A 20,461-nucleotide genomic window follows, 5' to 3' on the forward strand; every position below is an offset into this window, starting at 1 on the left:
GGTACCGGTCAGGAGGGTCTTGCTGGTGTCCACTCCTGTCTGGACGGCGCCCTTGGCCACGTTCATGGCCCCGGTGAGCCCCGTGGACACTGTGTCTTTGGTGCCAGTCAGCACAGTCTTTGTGGTGTCCACACCAGTGTGAATGGCTTCTTTTGCCACGCCCACTGCCCCTGTGACCCCGCTGGCCACAGCCTCCTTGGTGCCTGTGAGTGCAGATCGGGTCATGCCGAGGCCTCCCTGCACCGCGCCTTTAGCTGAGTCCACTACATTGGCCATCCCGGAGGAGATGGCATCTTTGGTCCTGGTCATTGTGGAGCACACCACGTCCTTTGCCCCGGAGGTCATCTGATGAGAAAGCACACACACATGGTCAAGAGCAGAGGCTGGGAGGCTTGTCACAGCCCAGACTTCAGTCAGCCTGATTCCTGACGTGCCTGGGCAGAGGGACATGCACGTGGCATCAGAGTATTGCCTTGATTCAATAGATCCCCGATTGCTAAAGTGGGTCTGTAACACTTCTGGAACCCTTGGCAAGGAGCCTTGGCCTTGGGCTCAGCAAGCCATTGTCTATTCATTTATGGCAGAATTTGAGCCTGGTGTCCCTGCCACAGTGGACAGACCAAATTGCTTATTGAAACGGATATATTCAACTAAGGGGAGGAAATGACTGTTTAGAAAAGTAATACCTGGAAAAGTATAGGGACGAGAATTAGTTAGAGCTGTAGGAAATGGTTGATAATTTTAATCATTTTTGACCCATCCAAGGGCAATTGTCTCGAGTTCAACCAAACTGCTAAAGGGTTGTGATGCCCTCAGCGTTGCGCGGCCTGGGCTCAGCCCGAGTATGCTGTTTTTAATTCAGTGGCTCCCAGCCGGGGTGATGCTCCCAGCCGGGGACACCGGGCGACGTTGGGGGCCATCTGTGGTTGCCATGACTTGGGGGAGAGAGCACTGCTTACGTCGAGTGGGTCAGGGCTCAGGGTGCTGCGTGACACCCCGCAGTACCTAAGAGCGATCCAACCCCCATGGCCACAGTGCTGAGGTTTAAAAGCTCTGACATTTTATTCTTGCTGCCCGTCTGCTGCCCAGCACCGAATCAAGTAGGCACCTTGGGCTCCGTTCCTGCAGAGACCCAGGTTCGAATCCCAGCTCTTTCCCGCACTCACTGTGTGGCCTCTGGCAAGCCACATCCCCTCCCTGAGCCTGTTTTAAAAAATGGGTCCTAAAACAGCACCTCCTTCCAGGGTCGTCGGGGAAACTAGTCGAGGTGCCTGAAATGCTTTGCAGGTAACAGGTGCTCCGTTCACGAGTGGAGGGGAGCAGCAGAGGGGGAGCGTGTGAACGGGAAGCGGATGGGCTTTAATTTGGGCCGGAAGGGCCTGCCCAGGGTGAGCCCAGCGCGTCTTCTCCCTGAGGTGCTCAGGTCTGGCTGAGCTGAGGGCAGAGGGAAATGCAGAAACCCAGAGTGGGGGCCTGTGCCGGGCGAGGAGTCGGGGGTGGGTTCCTATCAGGGTTCTGCCACCCCGCTGTGGCCTCAGCTGCCTCGCACCAGCCCCTCTGCCTGGCCCGGCCTTGGGGACAGCATAACATGGGCGGTCCCCGTTTATCCAGGACCAGGGGTGGGCGTAGCGTGGGTGTAGTTCAGCCTCTGACTGCCCATGGGTCCTGCTGTGTGACCTTTGGTCAGTGGCTCAGCCTCTCTGTTCCTCAGCTGACATGTGGGGTACTGGGTGCTGTCCGCCCCCTCCCTCCCAGGGTGGTGGGAGGGTTACAGGGCAGCACGTGTGAAGCGCGTCGCCCAGAGCCTGACGCATGGTCAGCAAGTCGCTGTTGCTCGGGTCACGCTGTGCGAAGCCTGGCTGGGGGCCCGACCAGGCTGGGCAGCGGGGCTGCGCCCATCCACAGAGGTGGAAGTGGAGGCTCGCGCAGGGCCTGCCTCCCGTCACACAGCGGGACACACGGGCATCTGCCGTGTCCCTGGGCAGGCAGGAAAACGTCCCTGGAGGGAGGCGGGGGCCATCGGACCTGGCTCTGACAACCCCTCTCACCTTGTCTGCGGGCGGCGGCAGCTTCTCCACCCCTTTGGCTGTCAGCTCCGGGTCAGTGGCCGCTGTGGGGACAGGAGCCGGTCAGGCACCCCAGGGGGGCTGAGGGGAGCGGGCTGGCATCAGCCACCCTGGTGCCTATTGTGTAATCAGCGGGCACAGCTCGAAAGGTCAGGAATGTCCCAGCCACCCTGCCAGGGACAGCAGGAGGTGATACGGACAGCCATGGCCCTGCCTCCCTCTGACCCATCTTGCTCCCTATAGCAAGGGCTCTTCGGTGTTTTTTCTCTGCCCAGGTCCTGGGCACTGGACGCCCACGTGGGGGGCCGCCCCTCCCCCCACCGCAGCTGGCAGCTGCCTTTTGGACCTGGATATGTGTGGAGCAGAAGTCAGCCGCCTAGGGCTCCAGGCCCAGCCCGGGCAGCCACCCCATGCCTGGGCGCCCTGGCACCAGCCCCTCCATGTGCCCCTAGCACCTGGTAGAGTAAGTGGAGGATGGGCAGACCCCCAGGCTGTGCCACTCCAGGCAAGTTGCTGTCATTGTCTGGGAACCAGGATCTGCGTCCCTAGTTCGCTCAGAGCTGCCAAACACCCAGCCCCTGGACCACGGACACTGGAAATGCGTGGTGGGCGTGGGGTGGGATGGAGAGCATGCGGGGCACTGCAGGGGGACAGGCTCGTGTCTACACCCCGGCTCTTGCTGGCTGTGCCACCTTGGGCCACTCCCTTGCCAGACATATGCCTCAGTTTCCCCAGTGGGTGCTAAGTGAATGTCGCCAGCCTCATAGCATCTGTTGAGATGACACAGTAACATGTGAACTGAGCCCTCCAGATCCTACAGAGCTGTATACTCACCCTGGGCCTGGGGCTGGGCAGCCTGGGCGGTGGGGGCAGATGCGGGATCAGCGGCTGGCCGGGCCTCCCGCACTGAGCTGTGGGCGCTGGCCAGCAGGTTCCGGGCAGAGCTGAAGCCAGGCAGGGACCCCAGGAAGCTGCCCAGGGTCTGAGTAGAGAGGGGCCAGCATGAGCGGGGCGGGGCGGAGGTGGGGGCGCCTCAGACAGCCCTGGTCTCCTGGGTGATCTCGAGTCTGAGCCTCAGCTTCCTGGCCTGGGCACTGGGCAGATGCAGCCAGCCTCCCGGGGACAGGAATTCGTCCTCTGGGTCTCTAAGACCCCGCCCCCCCCAAGGCCTCTGTTTCACAGATGGGGAAACTGAGGCTCGGAGAGGGGCCAAGACACAGTGGGGAAGGAGCTGAGACCCGCACAGGCCACCCAACCCCAGCTTGGGACAGGAGGGGAGACTTGGCGCCAGGGCCCTCAGAGCCTCCCACCCCACCTGGAAGGCCACTCTGAACCCCACGACTCGAGGTCACCTTCCCGAGGTTTTGGGGAGTCCTCCAGCACCAGCAGGGGTCGCCCCTCCCCTCACCTTGCCCTTGGGTTTGGGAGGCTCCCGGCCCCTTTCCTCTTGAGCAGACATGGTTGTCCTCTAAGCCTCTGGGAGGGGACAGAGAGGGCATGTGAGTGGGGGCTCCCCACACCCGTCACCCCGGCAGTCCCTGGACACCCCCCGGAGACCCGGCCTCACCCTGGCGTCGCTCCCCTGGCCTCTGTGAGGGCCCTTCAGAGTGACTGGCAGTGCAGCTGGCAGCTGGTTCCACTTTCAGCTCCCAGGCCTTATAGGGTCAGGGGGAGCATGGGCCTGGCCAGCAGAGGCAGGTGGCCAGCGGGGGGAGGGCCCTGGCAGTCACGTGCCTGCTGGCCTGCCCCGCGTGGGCCCCGAGCCCAGCACCTTTCGCCTGCTCTCGGTACTGGCCTGCCTCTGCCCACTGCTCTCACCCCGCCAGGCCGAGTGATTCACGGGCCATCCGGTGTCCCTGAGACACAGCCTACGTGCCCTCGCGGCCGGTTGGCACGGTTCACATCTCTGCTGGGACACCCTGGCCTCAGTTTCCCTTCCAGACTCCTCGCCGTGGCCCACATATCCTGCTTTCCTCCTGCCTTTGTCTCCTCCCGCGCTCCCCTCGCTCATAGGGCCCTCCGCGCCGTTCCTCCAAGTCTCCAGCCACAGTCCTGCCTCAGGGCCTTTGCATGAGCCACGCCCACTGCCCGCAGCGCGCTCCCCCAGACCTCCACGCTGCTCCCAAGCTCCCCGCGCCCCTCGCGACGGAGCAGAGCCTGGCGCGCCGGCGGCATTTTATTATGTTTGGCTAAATGGACCAGTCGCGGTGGTGTTGTGAACACGCAGTGAGGTCACACATGTGACCTGTTTGCCCCAGTGCCTGCTGCCCAGCAGGTGCTCAACAGATGTTCGCTTCGCATTGTCCAGGCAGAGAGAAGCAAAGCCCGTCCTGAGCAGGGAGGGATCCTGTCTTCGAAAGGGACTTCCTTGAGAACGGGCCCAAAGGTAGACCAGGACAGAGCACGAACGGGAATGAGAGTCAGGCCAACCCAAAGCAGCTTCCTGGAGGAGGCATCCTGTGCCTGTGGCCACAGAGCCAGGCAGTGCCCGAGAGAGGATCTGAACGCAGACCCGGAGCCCGTGTGCAGCGTGGGCCATCTGTGGGTGGGGGTGCAGATGAGCAGGAGAGTGACCGTCACGCCCCCCCCGGGCTGTTGTCCCCTTGCGTGTTGGCGGCTCTGGGCACTGAGCTGGGAGAAGGGAGGGTTTGGCCGCTGTGCCTGATGATCCCCGGGTCATCTCCTTGGAGCTGTCACTGTGTGTGCCAAACAGTTGGGGAACAAAAGGGGGTGGTCCCTCGGCCTCGCTCCTCCATCCAACTCCTCGTAAAGGTGGCAGCGGGGGTGGGTGCGCCCCTCCCTCCCTGCAGAGCTGCCACAGAGCAGCAAGGCGGAGGGGACCAAGCAAAAAGAAAGATGACTGTGAACACCAAGTCAGGTCTTGTTCCCTCTGCGCCCACACACAGCCAGCCCTCCCGGGCTCCCACCTCCCTTGGGGTAAAGGCACAAGTGCACCCCGTGACCCAGGACCTGCCCGTCCCCTCCCTGCCCTCCCCTCCTCCCTCTGCCCCAGCTGCACGGGCCTCCTCGCTGCTCCTCCAACAGGCCAGGCTCGGCCCTGCCCCAGGGCCTTGGCACAGGCTGTGCCTCCCACCTGGAATGCTTTTCAGTCTTTGCTCACACGTCACCTCCTCAGAGAGGCCTTCCTGGATCCCCTGTCCTATTTAAAAATATACACCCCTCCTCGTACCCCCACACGCTCCCCAACATCTTTCCCTTTTGTTTTTCTCATCATTTTACTAACACTAAGAAAAGTAATTTATTTCTTTCTCTTATTCGTCACCTGTCTCCTACTGTGTCACCAGGTCACAGAGGGCGGGATTTTTATTTGATTTGCTCACTGCCGTGTCCCCAAGGCGAATTGCCTGGCACGCAGCAGGTGCTCTGTATTTGTTGAATGAACAAACGAATGGATTGTTCATTCCCTACCAGCTGCTGGGGGAGAGGAGCTGATTGGATTGGGCACAGCTGCCCCACGAGTTCCATACCCATTTCACAGAGGGGAAAGCAGGGTTGGAGAGGGGAAGTCGCCTGCCCACCTACTTCCAGGCAAGGCTGGGACGCAACCCCAGGGCGACAGGGACTCTGGGAGTTTCCTGAGCAGGGCCAGGAAGGCGAGTCTGGCCAGCGGCAAGTGGCCGGGGCTCCCAGAGCTGCCCCTGGCGGGGTTCCAGGGAAGCCAGGGGCCACCCTGACCTCACCGCATCAGACTGGTTTCCCAACACCCCGCCTGGCCACTGGGGAGTGAGGGGCGGCCAAGAATGTGGTCAGAGGGTAAGAAGGCCCCCACGAGACCGGGCCCGTGGCCCTCGCCCTGCTTCTGTCTCTCCCATCCTGACCAGTGGAGGAGCCACTGCGAGATCAGCTCCTGCGGGTCCAGGGAGGTGGGCCTAGGAGGGGCCGACCCATCTGACTTCTCCATCCTCATGTGCCTGCTCCCTGCAGGTTCCAAGAAATTCATTTATACTAAAGTGTGAACCTCTGCTCTGGGAAGTGTGAAGGGGCAATGCTTAACTCAGGTGGTCTGGGTACTAATGGTGGAAGTACAGACAGGATGGCAAGCTGGTTGGGGCCACCACTCCTTCTGAATCTCAAAGCCAACACCTCTGAGGGCCCAGCACCCTGCAGCTGAGCCTCATCCTGGACAGAACAGAGGCCACGGGCCTTTGAACAACATGAAGCACCTTTATTCCGGAGTGCAAACACCAAACGGTAAAACAAGTGGGTCCGGCAGGCCCAGCTGGTGCAGCCTGGTGACTCTGGGGACCCCTTAGTCCAGGATGTACAAGTTGGGGAGCAGGGGGTGCTCGCTTTCCAAATCCCCAAATGGAAGGCACTGGGTGAAATGTGTGTTTCTCTGAGTTTTGATCAGCTCCTTGGAGTCGGGGAACAGGAGACCGCAGACAGGTGAACCCAGCTCCGACTAGTCCGACCTGAGTTAGGTTCGAGTCTTCGTAGGTTCAAGGGAAATGTTTGGGGAGGATCTGGTATCAGTGAAGCTGGTCTAGATTCTGCATTCGGACCCCAATATCCAGCTCCGTGCCTGGGCCAGGGTCAAGGCATCCGTTGTGAGTGCTTCCGCATGGCCACTAGGGGGCAGCCGGCATCTCGGGGCCTACGGCTGCCTGGGGCGGTGCTGAGCTGAGCCCCCGTGCGGTCAGAAGTCCAGCTCCGGCATCAGGGTGTGCTTGGGGCGGCTGGGGGGCTCAGGCTCGGGCTCGGGCTCCTCGGGAATGTCCCCTGGGAGGTCCGTCCCGTCCCGGTGCTGCGCCTGCCAGGCTCTCTGCTGGGCCGGCCAGTCCAGGTGCGCCCAGCGGGCATCGGGGCCCCCCACCACCTCGTCCACCAGGGTGTCCAGGTCGGCCGGGGGCTCGGACCGCTCCACGAGGATGGGCGAGAAGGGCCCCACGAGCCAGGGCAGCGGCACCGCCTGCACCACCAGCTCCAGCAGCTCGTCCACGCAGGCGTGGGCCCGGGCCACGTTGCCCCGGCCCTCAGCCAGCGCCGCCGCCGGCACGTCCCCGAAGCAGCGCGCGTCGGCGAAGGCGGCCTGCAGGGCGTGCACGCTGCGCCGCACCTCGGCCACCTTCTCCTGGGCGCCGGGGGGCAGCCCCCGCACGCTGCTCTCCAGCGCGTCCACCGCGCTCTGTAGCTCCCGCATCAGACTCCGGGACAGCACCAGCATCTCCAGCTCCGCCTGCGGGGGCCGGGGGGCGGGGGCCGGAGCGGCGAGGCCTCAGTACCCCGGATGGACACGTGCCTGGCTTGCCGCCTTGCCTCAGTTTCCCCATAGACACAACGGGACTGTCTCGCCGCCTTGGTTTCCTCCATGGACACAGCGAGACCAAGCCCTGCCTCCGTTTCCCCCGTGGACACTCCAACCAGCTGACCTCAGCAATTGGTTGGAGACAGCTATCTGGCCCCTGGCGACCCCGGGCAGACGGAGAACCACCCTCCACCCCCCGCCCTCCCCCCAGCGCCCTACCTGGCTGCGGCGACGGCCGTTCTCCAGGGGCCGCAGAGTCCAGTCCTCCCACAGCTCGTGTACCTTCCCGGGGCGGGCCGGGGTGGTAGGGGTCACCCCACACTGCACAAGGTTGATCTGTGGGGATGAGGCCAGTGACAGGCATAGCTGGAGCATGCGGAGGAGCCGGGACCAAACCTAGCCTGGATCTGGCCCTAATAAGCATTTAGGGAACACGGCAGTGTGCAGCCTCCGGCACCTGCTGAGCTGGCCTGGCCAGCCTGTCCCATTGCGTACCCTCAGCCAGAACCCGCGACCTGTGGTTCCCCTGAAGCTCAGACTCACAGCAAGGCTTTCGCTCGAGCTGGTCCCTCTGCCAGATGCACGCCTCCCTCCACCCCAGCCCCCTGCCCGGGTCATTCCAGTTCAAGTATTAATATAGACGTCACCTCCTCCAGGAAGCATTCCATCCTCCCCCGCCTGACTGAGTGTATCCCTCTTCTGGGTCCCACAGCACCTGCTGTGTTCCTTGTCATGACCCTGATCCCCCTAACTGGGCTGTGAGTGTCCTGAAGAGGCCACTGTGACTCCGTACTCAGGATAGGACAGGTATTAGAAGATGCATAAAATAAATTGTGAATATTATTGAACCATAAAGATGAAGGAAATTCTGACACACAACATGGGTGAACCTTGAGGACATCACACTCAGGGAAATACACCGATTTGGGTGCTCACGCGCGACCTCTGGCGGTTGCCGTGGGGAGGACAGTCTGGGTCCGGGATGGGCCAGGTGGAGGAGGAGCGGGGAGATGTGGGCGGATTCAGGATAGACCTGTGCAGAGCCAACCGTTTGGCTGCTGTGTCCGATGTGGGAGGGCGGGAAAAGACGGGGACGTGAGGTGAGCAGGTTGGGGGCGTCTGAACCTATCAGGGCCAGTCGGCAGGAGCTGTCATGTTCCCTTGGAGCAGGGACAATGAACGATGCGGGAAGAAGCTGGGTGTGAGCTGAACCCTGAAGTACTGGGATGGGTGACGGGAGCGAGGGAAGTCGCCTTCTTCTCTCGACCCACCTTAACTACCTGTAAATACTAGCTCCTACTTCCCCCCTCTACGAACCCTCCCTTGCTCCCCAGGCTGAGCCTTGGCGCCCCCGAGCTCCCCCAGCCCCAGACCCCTCTCCGCCCCAGCCCTGAACACACACGGCTGGAGGAAGCGGAGCCCACTTCTGCCTCCCTCTTCAGACCAGCAGGGGACCAGGGACTCAGCTGGTCCTCAGTGCATGCTTACTGGCCTGCTTCGCGGGCCAGGGGCGGACAGAGGGCTCTCACCAGCTCCAGTGTCTCCTGCAGCTGGGCCAGTGTGTCCTGGGCGTGGTGTTTCTTCTGCCTCAGTTTCCCCAGAGAGTGCTCATATGCCCGGTGGCGGAGCCGTGCTGACAGGGAGCCCAGGCGTACAAAGTAGCCCTGACGTCTCCTCTGCTCTTCCACGGAGCCCACCTCTGGGCCCTCAGCCTCGGCAGCCAGCGCCGCTGGAGGGTGGGTGGGGAGAGAGGGTCAGCGCGGACACCCTCTCCACGTCTGCTCGCCTTCCTTCTGAGCGGACGAGCCCATGGGCTCCCAAAGGTACAGTTGCCCTTTATCGATACCAGCTCACTCAATCTCCCCTAAACCCTATGATGTAGGTACTATTAGCCCCATTTCACAGATGGGGAAAACTAAGGCAGAGAGAGACAGATGAAGTCCCATAGTGTGCAAAAGGCAGACCCGGGATTTGAACTCAGGCACTCTGGCTGTAGACCAGGGGTCCCCAACCCCCTGGGCCGCACAGCAGGAGGTGAGCGATGCAGGAGCCAGCATCACCGCCTCAGCCCTGCCTCAGGTCATGAAGCCTTAGATTCTCATGGGAGCACTGGTCCCGGGTGCCACGAAGGTTGGGGACCGCTGCTCTAGACTATTCTTAACCACTCCGCTAACCTGCCTGTTACATCACAAGTGCCCGGCCCACGGTAGGTGCTCCACAGCCTGTCTGCTGAGGAACGAGTGCCATAAAGCAGTGGAGACCGAGCCAGGTCGCCTTAGGGGCCAGCTGACGAGATTAGAACGCAGAAAGGTGTGGTGTGAGGAACTGTGCTAAAGGGCAATCGCTATTCAACGCAGCGTCTAGTTTTTCAAGGTAAGCCAGAAATCGGGATTTGTAGGGCACAATCTGATTATTAAAAGCATGTGATGAATCTAAACATCGAAAAGGCATCGTACAGGCCAGATCATACAGGGCCACCAGTTTGAGATCACAACTCTCCAGTCTATCGGCTGCTTATACTCTTGGGGTCCGGATGGTCTGGTTTCTAGCAGGGTGCAAGCTGGGGGGCCACGGAAGCAGAGCGGGCAGTCAGGGCGGGGCCCCAGCTCCTCGTTTCCTGCTGATCTGCCATGTGGCCTTGAGTGAATCTCAAAGCTCTCTGCCCTGTGGCCTCCGGGGATAGGCCCTGGGCAGGAGGGTTTGGGGCGGGACGGGGTGGGGATGGGGACACAGGCCTCACCGAGCTCCTCCTCCGTCATGGGCAGGAAGTGGTCCACCAGCTCCTCCGACTTGCCCAGCACGACGTCCACAGCGTGGCTCATGGAACGCTTCAGCTCCACGCTCCAGCGCCGGCTCTGCCGAGCCAGGCCCACCACGCCGGCAGTCATACCGCTGGTCACCGCATCCTTGGCTGAGGTCACCACCTGGTGGCGGGGAAGGGGGTTGCTCATCTAGGCTCCGTCGGTGTCCAGCTTCCCTCCTTGACCCCTCAGTTCCCTTGGGTGGGGGGTCAGGATCCCTGGCTCCTTCCTGGCTCTGGGCCTCAATTTCCCCTCTATAAATTGGGGAGAAATAAGACCTCTTCCTCCTCGAAGGGGGTGCTAGCATCACTGGCACGCATTAAGTGCTCTGTAAATGTGGGTGCCGACGATTTTAATCTAGTGGGTGTTTTTTGAGTTGACCAAAGCCTGATCTGGCCCCGGAGTCAGGCTGGCCAGGGGTATTGCCTGGGTCTGGGAAGGGGCGGCCTTCCCTCCCCCACCTCCCCCCCTGCCCCCCGCTGCAGATCCACAGTCTGGTGGTGCAGGTACCATCTCCGAAGGTTTCTGCAGAAAGGGCAGCTTCTCCTCCAGCTTGTCCAGGCCCCTGCAGGCGAGGTCATTCATGGTGGACACTGGAGGGTGAGAGAGTGGGGGTGGAGAATTGGGAGGTGACAGGGACATGGGGGCACAGAGAGAGAGAGAGGGAGGGAGTGCTGGAGGGAGGGGCAGAGAGAGAGGAGAGAGACAGAGGTAGATAGAGGTAGAGAGAGATCAAAGAAGTTCTCTATGGCGGGGGTAGGGGGAGGCCTGGCTGGCCCCCTGGGAGGGACCGGGGACCCTAAGGTTGTGGGTGCGCCCACAAGGCTGGGCCCCGTCACCACCGCCCTCTCCACCCTGCCTTGCCATTGGCTTCTACCAGCACCAAGGTGACCTCACACCCATGCCTGGATCAGATGCCCCAGTGAGCAGGCTCAAGGTCAACACAAGCTGGCTGAGAAGGCGGCGGAGAGGCCCGGAGCTGGGACCCTCAGGTGTCCCCCTTCCTGGGCCAGGTGGGAGGTCAAGAACCTTTCTGCCTCCCTTTCCCCATCAGGCTGAACTCCTGAGCTGATCTGGGAAGAGGTGGGGCTCAGGACAGGTGGAGGCAGAAGTGCAGATGGGGGACAGGAGTTGGGCAGGCAAAGGGGACCCGAGGCACAACAGGCCAGCCAATCGGGAGGAAGATATTGAGACAGATGGAGTGGGGACAGAAGGAGGGGGCCATCAGTAAACAGCTAAGGGTGGACAGCCAGGCAATCAAACATCATAAGCCAACAGGTAGAGGGGAGGTGGCACAGAGAGGGATTGAGAGATGGCAGAGGCAGAAGGACTGAGCATAGATGACTCAAGAGGGGGTGGCGGACAGGCAGTGGACAGACTAAAGGCACACAGGATGGGTAGGGCCGAGGGAGACGCCCAGGTCAGGGGGTCCACCCCAGGGCATGCCATGCAGATGGAACGTAAGAGGGTGGGACGCGGGGGCAACCACCGGACCCTCGGGCCGGGGGACTCACGCTGAGGCTGCAGGTGGCTGAGCAGTGGCTGGGCGTGGTCTAGGGCACTGGTGGTGAGGCTGCACACACAGTGCTCGGCCAGGCGGCAAGCAGAGCCCAGCAGCGGGTGCTTGTCCTTGGCTGCGCTGTAAGCATCGGAGACTGCGGTGCACGTGGCCCTGACCAGCGGCAGGGCCACCACGCGCTGCACCACGTTCTGCGGGAAGGGGCGGCGTCAGAGAGGCCCCCAGGGGAGCTGGGAGGCTCAGCATATCTCGGCCCACTTCCTCTCTATGGCCCAGAGTGAGGTTGGGCAAGAGGATTGGAGGAAACTGCACTGAGCACCTGGCGGGGGAATCCAGGTGAAGGTGCTCGCGGGCTCCGTTCTCAAAAGCACACACAGCATGAAAGGTTCGGAAAGCATCTGGCGGCCAAGGGCACGGCCTCGGGCCACGCTGCCTGCGTTAGTGCTGGTTTGGCCGCCTCCAAGCTGTGTGAGCTTGGGCGAGTGAGTGAGTGGCTTGGTGCCTCTGTTTCCCCATCCGTCAAGTGGGTTTCTAGGGCTGTGATGGGGATTCTAGTTTCCCAGGTATGGGAAGCCCTTAGAACGGCGACCGATGCAGAGGAGCTGCTGTGACTGAAGCCGTTGTTGTCGGCAAGAGGCCACGATGGTTGACACAGAAACAGAGTGGGCAGAGGCCAGGTAAGCCGGCCAGGTGTGCTGGGAGTCGCTCCCCTCCCCGGGCCTCATGTGTCCCTCTGGGAAATGGGTAGGAGGTGCAGAGATGTCAGCCCCCTCCGCGGTCCAGAATGCCCTCAGAGCCAGACGCTCGCAGTGAAGATGGAGGCGGGAGGCGGGAGGCGGGTCCCGGCCCGCGGCTGGCCTGGGAAGGACTGGCCCCCGCCCTTCCATGCTCCGTGCCAGGCTTGGCCCCTCACCTGCTGATCTTGCTCCCACGAGCTGGGTGTAGGGGCCTGAGCCGCCTCATCTTCTGACATGCCTGCTGCAAACAGGGTCACCCTGGGAAGCAGGACAGCGTGAGGGGGGCCTCTGCATGTCAGCCCTCCCAGCCCCCACCCAGGCCTTGGGTTCTGTCTGGCCGGGCTCTGTGACTCTGGCAAGTCATGGGGCCTCAGTTTCCTCATCGTAAAAATGGGATGATGATAATACCAACTTCGAAGTGCCATGGGGGGCACAGGGCTCTGTGCACAGTGCGTGCACACCAGAGAACTTCTGGCGAGGTGGAGGCGCTGCAGAGATTCAACGCATGGGTTGGGGGGAAAGACCCGGGTTTGAATCCTGCCGTGACTTGCTGTGCAACTTTGGGCAAGTGCCCTTACCTCTCTGGGCTCTTTCCTCTTCTGCAAAGTAGGGGAGGTCCCTGATGCCCTTGCTCCGGACACAATGCACAAGCAGCCCCTGCAGGAATGCAGGTGGTAAGTGCGGAATCCTGATAAGCCCGCAGTCCGTTTGACAGTCCAAGAAACTGAGGCACGCAGCAAGTCCATGCGGGGCCCATGGTCACTCCGCTTAAGCCAGCTCAGAGCAGGGAGCTCGATTTCAGATTGCCCACCTGCAGTTCATCCTCTGTCCCCACGCCCCACCCCCACCTCCGCTTTCAGAGCCGTGGTCCCAGTCCAACTGGGTCCTGGACCTTCAGCCAACTGGGCCAAGGGTCTCAGCCACCTGCTCCGGCCTGTCAACCCCCTCCCCTCCGCACGCCTTTGGACCCTCGCCCATCCTGACCCGATCCGGAGGGCCCTGGGCCTGCGGGATGCTCCTGGACACCAACCACCCGCGTGGCACTCACGGGTGCGTGCAGCCTCAGCTCCCTCGCGCGGTCGCGGACCCCAGATTCGGGCTCCAGTCTCCGCCCACTGCCGGCCCCGCCTGCCTTATAGCGGCTCGGGGGGCGGAGCCTCCGAGACCTACCAATGGGGAGAGGCCGTGTGGGGGCGTGCTCCAGGCCTCCCTCACAAGGTCTTGGGGCTCCCGAAGCGCTCCGTGGTTGCCATAGCAACGGAAAGGACGCCGGCTACTCAAAGATCGAGCTACTTCTGTTGGCCAGGTTTGGCTATCTGCCACCCTAGCTGCAGTTGCTGCGGAGACAGCGGATGGCGATCACAGCCCCCACCCCTTCGCCGAATGACCTTGGGCAAGTCCTCAAGGTCTTTCTATTTTTTTTTAAAGCTGTGGCTTAACTAAACCAGGAGCCAGGCCAGCTCATTTGCTCCGATTCCGTTTTACAGATGAGCAAATCGAGGCTCAGAATGCTTAAACCACTTGTCCTGGGTCCCACATCGACTGAAGGATTTGATTCAAACCCAACTCTGCCAGGCTCCAGAAGCGGGCTTTCATCATCATGCCTGGAATGACCACCAACCTGGGCATGGCACTCCTAACCGGGGCCCGAAAACCCTGAGCATGGCCCCAACACCCCGGGGTCCGCCAGATCAGATCCTGCCCCTGCCATACCCGGCATTGTTCCGGCAGGTGGCCCTGGGTTCTGAGTTGTGAGAACACAGTCCCCTGGGCCTCTGCCCATCTGTTCAGCCTCATCCAGCCTGCCCACGCCTGTCCCGGGTGGCTGTCCCCTGGGTTATCAGAGGCCAGCATGACAAATTGTTTGGAGACCTGAAGCAATCTGGTTTAATTTAAACCTTCCCCAGGACACAAGCTCTGGCAGGAACCCACCAGTAAAATGACACCCTGGGCAATGGTCAGGGTTTTATTTTCAGTCAAGCCTCAGGATGGAGGAGTTGGAGGAGCAGCCAGGGGCCGTCAGATCCCAATTGCCATCCATTTGGGATTTCACGTCCCGCACCCCAGGGCCCCGGTCATGCCTCCTCTTTCCTCCTCCTTCTTCCCAGAGACCCAGGAAGTCGACTTAGGAGATGCAGGAACACAGTGGAAGCCAATTTGTCCAATTCTGTTCGACATTTATTAAACCTCTGGGGTCTGACCCCTAACTAAGTGTTGAGTAAGAGGCAGCTTGGCCCCAGGCTCTGTGCTCAGAGAGACCCCCAAACCGAAGGAGACAGAGCCAGACAGGGACAGCCCCGGTGTGACCAGGGCTGGGCCAGACGGAGGGCAGGGGAGCTGAGGGAGCCGGGAGGGCAAGCCATCTGGTCACTGGGGAGCCGTTCCTAGAAGGGGGTGCAGCTGGAGCGAAGGCAGGGTGGCCGGGGCGCCTAAGGGGGGTTTCGGAAAGCGTGGGCCAGATGGGTCTGGTAACTATGGAAAGCCGGCCTCACCCTCAAAAAGGGGTGTTAGTTGCCTAGTGGGGTGTGGTGTTCTGCTAGGCCGCCACCCCCGTCTCCGCCCCGGCCTCAGGCTTCGCACGGGACATGGCCACAGCCAGGAGCGTGTGGCCCTTCACGGCCATAGGCTCGGCGCAGTGAGTGGCGTTGGAGGAGAACATCTTGTCTTTATTGGCCACCAGCCACTGATAGAGGTCGTCCAGGTTTTGGTCACAGACCCAGGGGTTCCCAGAGATGTCGAAGCCGTCCTTCATGTCCCGGGCTGCCCCGGGCTGCCCCACAGATGCCCAGAGCCCCTTGGGCACGCTGGTCAGTGAGTTGTTGGAGAGGTCCAACATGTCCAGCTGCTTCAGACCTTGGAAGGCACCTGCTGCCACCGCGGCCAGCTGGTTGTCACTTAGAAAGAGGTGGCGCAGGTTAGGCTGAGGCGCCAGCAGCCCCTTTTCAAGTGCCCTCAGTCTGTTACCCTCCAGGTGCAGCCGTTCCAACTTCAGGGGTCCCCTCAGAAGGTCAGGGGACAAGGTCTCCAGCTGGTTATTGCCAAGGTCAAGGATGCGCAGGTCGGTGAAGTTGGACAGCAGCCCAGGGGGCAGCGTCCGGAGGCGGTTCCCAGACAGGTCCAGGTGTCCGAGGGCTTTCAGGCCGAGCAGCCAGGAGGCCTCCAGGCTTTGTAGCTGGTTTTCCGTCAGCACCAGGGTGTGGAGGGCGGCCGAGACCTGGAAGAGGCCGGCGGGCAGCCGGCTCAGAGCGTTGCGGGTCAGATCGAGCACCTTCAGCTGAGGCACAGGCAGCAGGAACTTGTCCGCGAGGCTCTCCAGCCCGTTGCTGGAGAGGTGCAGTTCCTGGAGGTTGGAGACACCCTGGAGGAAGTCGGGTGGCAGCTGTGTGACGTTCAAGAACTCCACAGACAGGAAGATGGTGTCGGCTGGGAGCTGCAGGGGGACTTTGGCAGGCGGGTAGCAGTTGACAGAGCTGCCGTTATCTGACTGGAACACCTGGCAGGCTTCGGGGTTTGGGATGACCCCCTGGGCAGAGGGGGCCACAATTAGTAGCAGCAGGAACAGGGTTCTAGAAAGATGGGGGTCCAGGCCTCCTGGGCTGCAGGCAATGACAGAAGGTGCTTAATGAGCCAGAATGAAAATATACCCAGCTCCGTGAGCGTGTGCCCGGTTCTGCCCGGTTCTGCCCGCTTCTTCCCCTCCCCGCTTCCACCACCTCGGGCCGTGCCACCTGACTGCTCCCCTCGACGAGTGCACTCACCTCCTCTCCATGTTTTGAAGGCAGAGCCAGTGAACTCCTACTATCCTGCAAAACCCCCAGCTCCGATGCCCCTTTTCCCATGGAGCTTTCTCTGACCTTCCCAAGCAGAACTCTCAGTTTCCCGCTCTGAGCTCTTCCCCGTCCTGTCCAGCCCTGACCCGACCAGGTTAGGATGTCTGCATCCAGGTCTATCTCGCTGCAGGTGCTCAGATGCACCGCAGGGTTCCAGGTGTAAACGGGACTCTGGACACGAGAAGTGCCCAAAGCAGATTTTGGGGGCGGTCGTTTGACCTTGGGATCGGTGGGTTACAGTTGGCACCAACACCCTTGGAGTGCCGGGGCTTCTGCTCCTCCCAGCCCTCCGGCAGGCCTCTGATGTGGGGGGGCTGGCCTCCCACTCCCCGCCTGGGGCATGCATCAGCGAGTGGGTGTGTGGGAACCAGCCTGTCCTGGTTCGAGCCTGGGCGTTGGTCCACTCCAGCCTGCAGGCCCACATCTGGCCCTGTGACTTCACTGGGCAGACGGAACGTCGGTGCCCTGCCTGTCGTTCGAGCCTGCCTAGGAATGGCGGGCTGGGGACCTACCTCTGGTTTTGCTCTGGGCTCCAAGAGGACATGGTGGTCTCTCTGTTTCCTTTCCAGGTTCCCTGAGTCTGGTGAGGTGGCCTTATACCTGCCTGGACGGGGATGGGGAGGGTGCGAAGGGGTGGGCGGGGGCACTGACCATAGGGAAGTCCCCACCCACATCCTGTTCCCGATAGGGCCTGAACCTGAGCCACGCAGGGGAAAAGGAGGGGCCGGGATTGCAAAATTATTTCCTGGCAGGGCTAGGACAGCGGAGAGGCTGCCCGCACCTTCTCGGCATGGCTCTGCCCAGTTTTCCTTCCCCTGATTTGTGCTTTTCAGGAGTGGCTACCCAAGAGTCCCTGGGGCTGAATCCCCGCTCCTCGCTTGCAAGGTGCCAGTCCTGGCAGATGAGGACAGCTCTTTGAGCAAGATGCAGTATTTACGATACACTTGAGCCACCAGGAGGCGCAATGAAAAGAACAAAAAGTACTTGTCTTGAATTCATGACATATTCGTTATTGAATATATTTTTATTGAAATAATTTTTAAAAAAGAGAGGTCAAAAGCGAGTGATGCCAGAAGCCTCTGCAGTCTTTGAGCGGTGGCCCGGATGGGGCCAGCCTGGTTCTGAACCTCAGCCGCTCTAGGACTGCTTTGCTCTGTGACTGTGAACACGAGACTTCACTTTCCTTGGCCTCTGTTTCCCCATCTGTGAAGTAGAACTCAGTCTCCGAGGGCCCTGTCTGCTCTTTCTTTCTTCGTCTGAAGCTGACGCACTATTCGTTTTGGATCGTTCTGGTTTTCTAATAAGTGCATTCGGAGGCTACACATTTCCCTTTGAGAACGGCTTTGGCTGCATATCATGGGTTTGGCTACTCAGCGCTTTCATTCTTCTCGAGTGCGAAACATTCAGGTGTGCTGTTATATTTACCTGCAGCCAGGGCTTCTGTCGTGCCTCTTCTCCCCAGCCCCATCTCTGAAGGGTTTTGTCTTTATTCATCTGTGAGGATGAGTGAGTTTTGTCTTAGTGGACACATCAGCTCAGAGAAAAATACAAAGGCTGACACCGACAAGCACAGTTAAAGAACGACTCCATAGACACAGATACTGACACAGAGACAGGTGAAAATACATAGACAGAGCCTGACAGAGACACAGAGCAGGACACACGGGAGAGGATGGCAGACCTGCAGAGACACACGCACAAAACAGACACACACACAAATGAACGAAGGACCTGAATAGAGACTCTTTTAAAGAAGATATATACATGGCCAACACATGCATGAAAAGATGCTCAACATCACTGATCATCAGGGAAATGCAAGTCAAAACCACAATGAGATGGCACCTTAACCCCGTCAGAATGGCTTTTATCAACAACACAAGAAGTAGCAAGTGTTGGCGAGGATGTAGAGAAAAAGGCACCCGCCCTCTGTTCGTGGGAATGTAAATTGGTGCAGCTGCTATGAAAAACGGTATGGGGGTTCCTTAAAAAATTAAAAATAGGGCTGTTACACTATCCAATAATTCCACTTCTGGGTATTTATCCGAAGTAAATGAAATCACTATCTCGAGATATCTGCATTTCTATGCTCCTTGCAGCATTATTCACGCACACGTGCTCACATGCACACACACACACACACACACGCACAGGAGTATCGCTCGGTCATAAAAAAGAAGCAAATCCTGCCGTTTACAACAACATAGATGAACCTTGAGGGCATTATGCTCGGTGAAGTAAGTTAGACATGGAAAACTACTATATGATCTTATATGTGGAATCTGAAAAAACCAAACTCATAGAAACTGAGAGTCGAATGATTTTTGCCAGGGGCCAGGCAGGGGGCAAGGTGAACGGGGAGATGGTGGTAAAAAGGTACCAACTTGCAGTTATAAGATGAGTAAATTCTGGGGATGTAACGGTCAGATCTAATGGTGACTATAGGTAACAATACTGTATCGTGTACCTGAGAGGTGCTAAGGAAGTAGATCGTAAATGTTCTCACCACACATACAGAAAGGTAACTCTGCGAGGTAATGGGTGTGTGACTGTTGTGATCATCTCGCGATATGTGCGTAGATCGAGTCGTCAAGCCGTGCGCCTGAAACTTACACAATGTTGTATATGTCAATTATATTTCACGCTGAAAACACACACACAAAGGTTCAGGAGGAGCCGTTAGATGCCGTCACAGTGTTTTGTGTTTCTTTGTTTATTATCACTTTCCCCCATGACAAGGGGTACCGGGTGGGGTACCGGATGTCTCTTATTCACTGCTGTATCCCCAGAGCCCAACACACAGTAGGTGCTCAATAAACAGGGGCTGGAGGGGTTGAGCTGTAACAACATGTTAAAGTGATCTCTTAAAATGAAATCAGATCATGTCCCTGGCTTAAAATCCTCTGATGGCTTCCTGTCCCACTTAAATTCATAAGGCTGGGGGAGCGGGGGTAGGAAGGGAAGTTGGTGTTTAATGGAAGAAGGAGTTTGAGTTTGGGAATATGCAAGAGTTTTGGAGACGGATGGTGGGGATGGCTGTACAACAAGGTGAATGGACTTCATGCCACTGAACTGAACACATAAAAATGGTTCAAACGGTACATTTGAATTTATGTGTATTTATGCGTATTTTACCACAATGAAAGAAACTGTACTCCTCAACTGAGAGGCTCTGTCTACTTGGGAACCTGCCCTCCCCTTCCTCCCATCTCGACCTGCTCCCCCTCCCCGTCTACTCCAGCCACACTGGCCTCCTTGCCCCTCCTCCAAGAGTTCCCACCGCGGGCCCTTTGCACTGGCTGTTTCTTCTACCTGGATGCTCTCTCTGCACATCTCCCCAGGATTTCCCCCTTCTCACCCGTCCTGTCCTGTCTCAGCTCAAAGGTCACCTCCTCCAGCAGGCCCTCCTTGACCAACACCACCCCCAGTCACTCCTTCCTAGCACATTATCTTGATTTTTCTTCATTACACATATCACTACCTCAAATCAAGTTCCTTGCTTGTATGTGGTCAGCCTCTGTACTAGGCCATGAACTCCATGAGGACAGGGGTCTTTGTCCTCACACAGTGCCTGGCACGTGGTAGGTGCACAATAAATATTTGCTGGAGAACCAATCAGAAATTTCCCCCATCCAGATGGAGACGGAGACCTCGCCTCACCTTTCCACATTTCCACACTCAGTGCCCCAGCATTCTGTCTGCTGCTGTGAATCTCGAGGGTGCTCCCACCTGTATAGGGACAAGCCTAGGCCCCGGCCCCGCCCCTCGGAGACAGAGCAGACCCCGGCCCCGCCCCTCAGAGACAGAGCAGAACTTGGCCCCGCCTCTTGGGGGTAGAGCAGATCCAGGCCCCGCCCCTCAGGGGCGGGCAGAGCAGATCCCGGACCCGCCCCTCGGGGGCAGAGCAGATTCAGGCCCTGCCCCTCACAGACAGAGCAGACCCAGAGCCCTGGGGCCGGTGGTTGTAAACAGTTTTATTGATGGGGAAGGGGGCTGGGGAGGCAAATTCCAGAGAGGGTCCAGGTCACAGCTGGCCACTCAGCTGGCATGCATGGTCAGCTGGAGGTCGAGGGGGAGGTCACAAGGGGACGGGTGGCGTGGGACCCTCTGACCACACTGGGGCCATATTTACAGGGGGCCCGCCCGCCTTCACTGCCCCCCAGCCCTTTAGACAGCTGCTGCCAGTATGACTTCTGGGCAGGCCCTCCCGGCCCCCCTGCCTGAAACCCCCTCTCTGTCTCC

At 59.7% G+C, this 20,461-nt stretch overlaps 3 protein-coding genes across 12 annotated transcripts in view; all 3 read right to left on the minus strand.

Annotated features, from left to right (window-relative positions):
• The window catches only part of PLIN4 (perilipin 4), a 10,288-nt gene extending 6,049 nt beyond the window's left edge, over positions 1 to 4,239 (minus strand). The window contains exons 1-5 of one of the 6 annotated variants that reach the window (XM_039878394.1): positions 3,634 to 4,239; positions 3,475 to 3,542; positions 2,901 to 3,048; positions 2,049 to 2,110; positions 20 to 345 (exon numbers count right to left, since the gene is read on the minus strand). In XM_039878394.1, coding sequence (XP_039734328.1) covers positions 20 to 345; positions 2,049 to 2,110; positions 2,901 to 3,048; positions 3,475 to 3,525 — 587 coding nt within the window. In that variant the 5' untranslated portion in view covers positions 3,526 to 3,542; positions 3,634 to 4,239. Of the gene's footprint in view, positions 1 to 3; positions 346 to 2,048; positions 2,111 to 2,900; positions 3,049 to 3,474; positions 3,543 to 3,633 lie in introns of all 6 variants that reach the window. The other 5 variants (XM_039878392.1, XM_039878393.1, XM_039878398.1 and 2 more) reach the window with 5 other exon arrangements.
• Positions 4,240 to 6,231: 1,992 nt separating this feature from the next.
• On the minus strand, positions 6,232 to 13,515 carry PLIN5 (perilipin 5). 4 transcript variants are annotated; one of them, XM_039878401.1, is made up of 9 exons: positions 13,374 to 13,515; positions 12,968 to 13,046; positions 12,566 to 12,647; positions 11,648 to 11,772; positions 10,644 to 10,726; positions 10,073 to 10,256; positions 8,862 to 9,061; positions 7,552 to 7,668; positions 6,232 to 7,263 (listed from the first exon to the last, which is right to left on the minus strand). In XM_039878401.1, the coding sequence occupies exons 3-9, from the start codon at positions 12,613 to 12,615 to the stop codon at positions 6,724 to 6,726; spliced, it is 1,299 nt and encodes a 432-aa protein (XP_039734335.1). In that variant the 5' UTR covers positions 12,616 to 12,647; positions 12,968 to 13,046; positions 13,374 to 13,515; the 3' UTR covers positions 6,232 to 6,723. The 4 variants fall into 4 exon arrangements, with proteins under 4 accessions (XP_039734335.1, XP_039734333.1, XP_039734336.1 ...); XM_039878399.1 differs by having other exon boundaries at positions 11,648 to 11,843; XM_039878402.1 differs by having other exon boundaries at positions 12,968 to 13,047; positions 13,438 to 13,486.
• Positions 13,516 to 14,545: 1,030 nt separating this feature from the next.
• On the minus strand, positions 14,546 to 16,844 carry LRG1 (leucine rich alpha-2-glycoprotein 1). 2 transcript variants are annotated; one of them, XM_039878403.1, is made up of 2 exons: positions 16,732 to 16,844; positions 14,546 to 15,985 (listed from the first exon to the last, which is right to left on the minus strand). In XM_039878403.1, exons 1-2 carry the CDS (start codon positions 16,761 to 16,763, stop codon positions 14,926 to 14,928), a joined length of 1,092 nt encoding a protein of 363 aa, XP_039734337.1. In that variant the 5' UTR covers positions 16,764 to 16,844; the 3' UTR covers positions 14,546 to 14,925. The 2 variants fall into 2 exon arrangements, with proteins under 2 accessions (XP_039734337.1, XP_039734338.1); XM_039878404.1 differs by lacking the exon at positions 16,732 to 16,844 and adding an exon at positions 16,148 to 16,308.
• Positions 16,845 to 20,461: the final 3,617 nt, after the last annotated feature.

Source organism: Pteropus medius, unplaced genomic scaffold (assembly GCF_902729225.1).
Source record: "Pteropus medius unplaced genomic scaffold, Ma_sr-lr_union100, whole genome shotgun sequence".
In the NCBI taxonomy this organism is placed as follows: domain Eukaryota; kingdom Metazoa; phylum Chordata; class Mammalia; order Chiroptera; family Pteropodidae; genus Pteropus; species Pteropus medius.

Bases quoted from the DNA above. Each gene is read 5' to 3' on its own strand.
- PLIN5 (XM_039878399.1), bottom strand. From the start codon at position 12,625: ATGTCAGAAGATGAGGCGGCTCAGGCCCCTACACCCAGCTCGTGGGAG. The intron at 10,727-11,647 runs GTGAGTCCCCCG...CTCACCCTCCAG, and splicing joins CAGCCACCTGCAGCCTCAGC to TGTCCACCATGAATGACCTC. The intron at 7,669-8,861 runs GTGAGAGCCCTC...TCATCCCCACAG, and splicing joins TGCAGGAGACACTGGAGCTG to ATCAACCTTGTGCAGTGTGG.
- LRG1 (XM_039878403.1), bottom strand. From the start codon at position 16,763: ATGTCCTCTTGGAGCCCAGAGCAAAACCAGAG. The intron at 15,986-16,731 runs GTAGGTCCCCAG...CATTGCCTGCAG, and splicing joins AGCCCAGAGCAAAACCAGAG to CCCAGGAGGCCTGGACCCCC.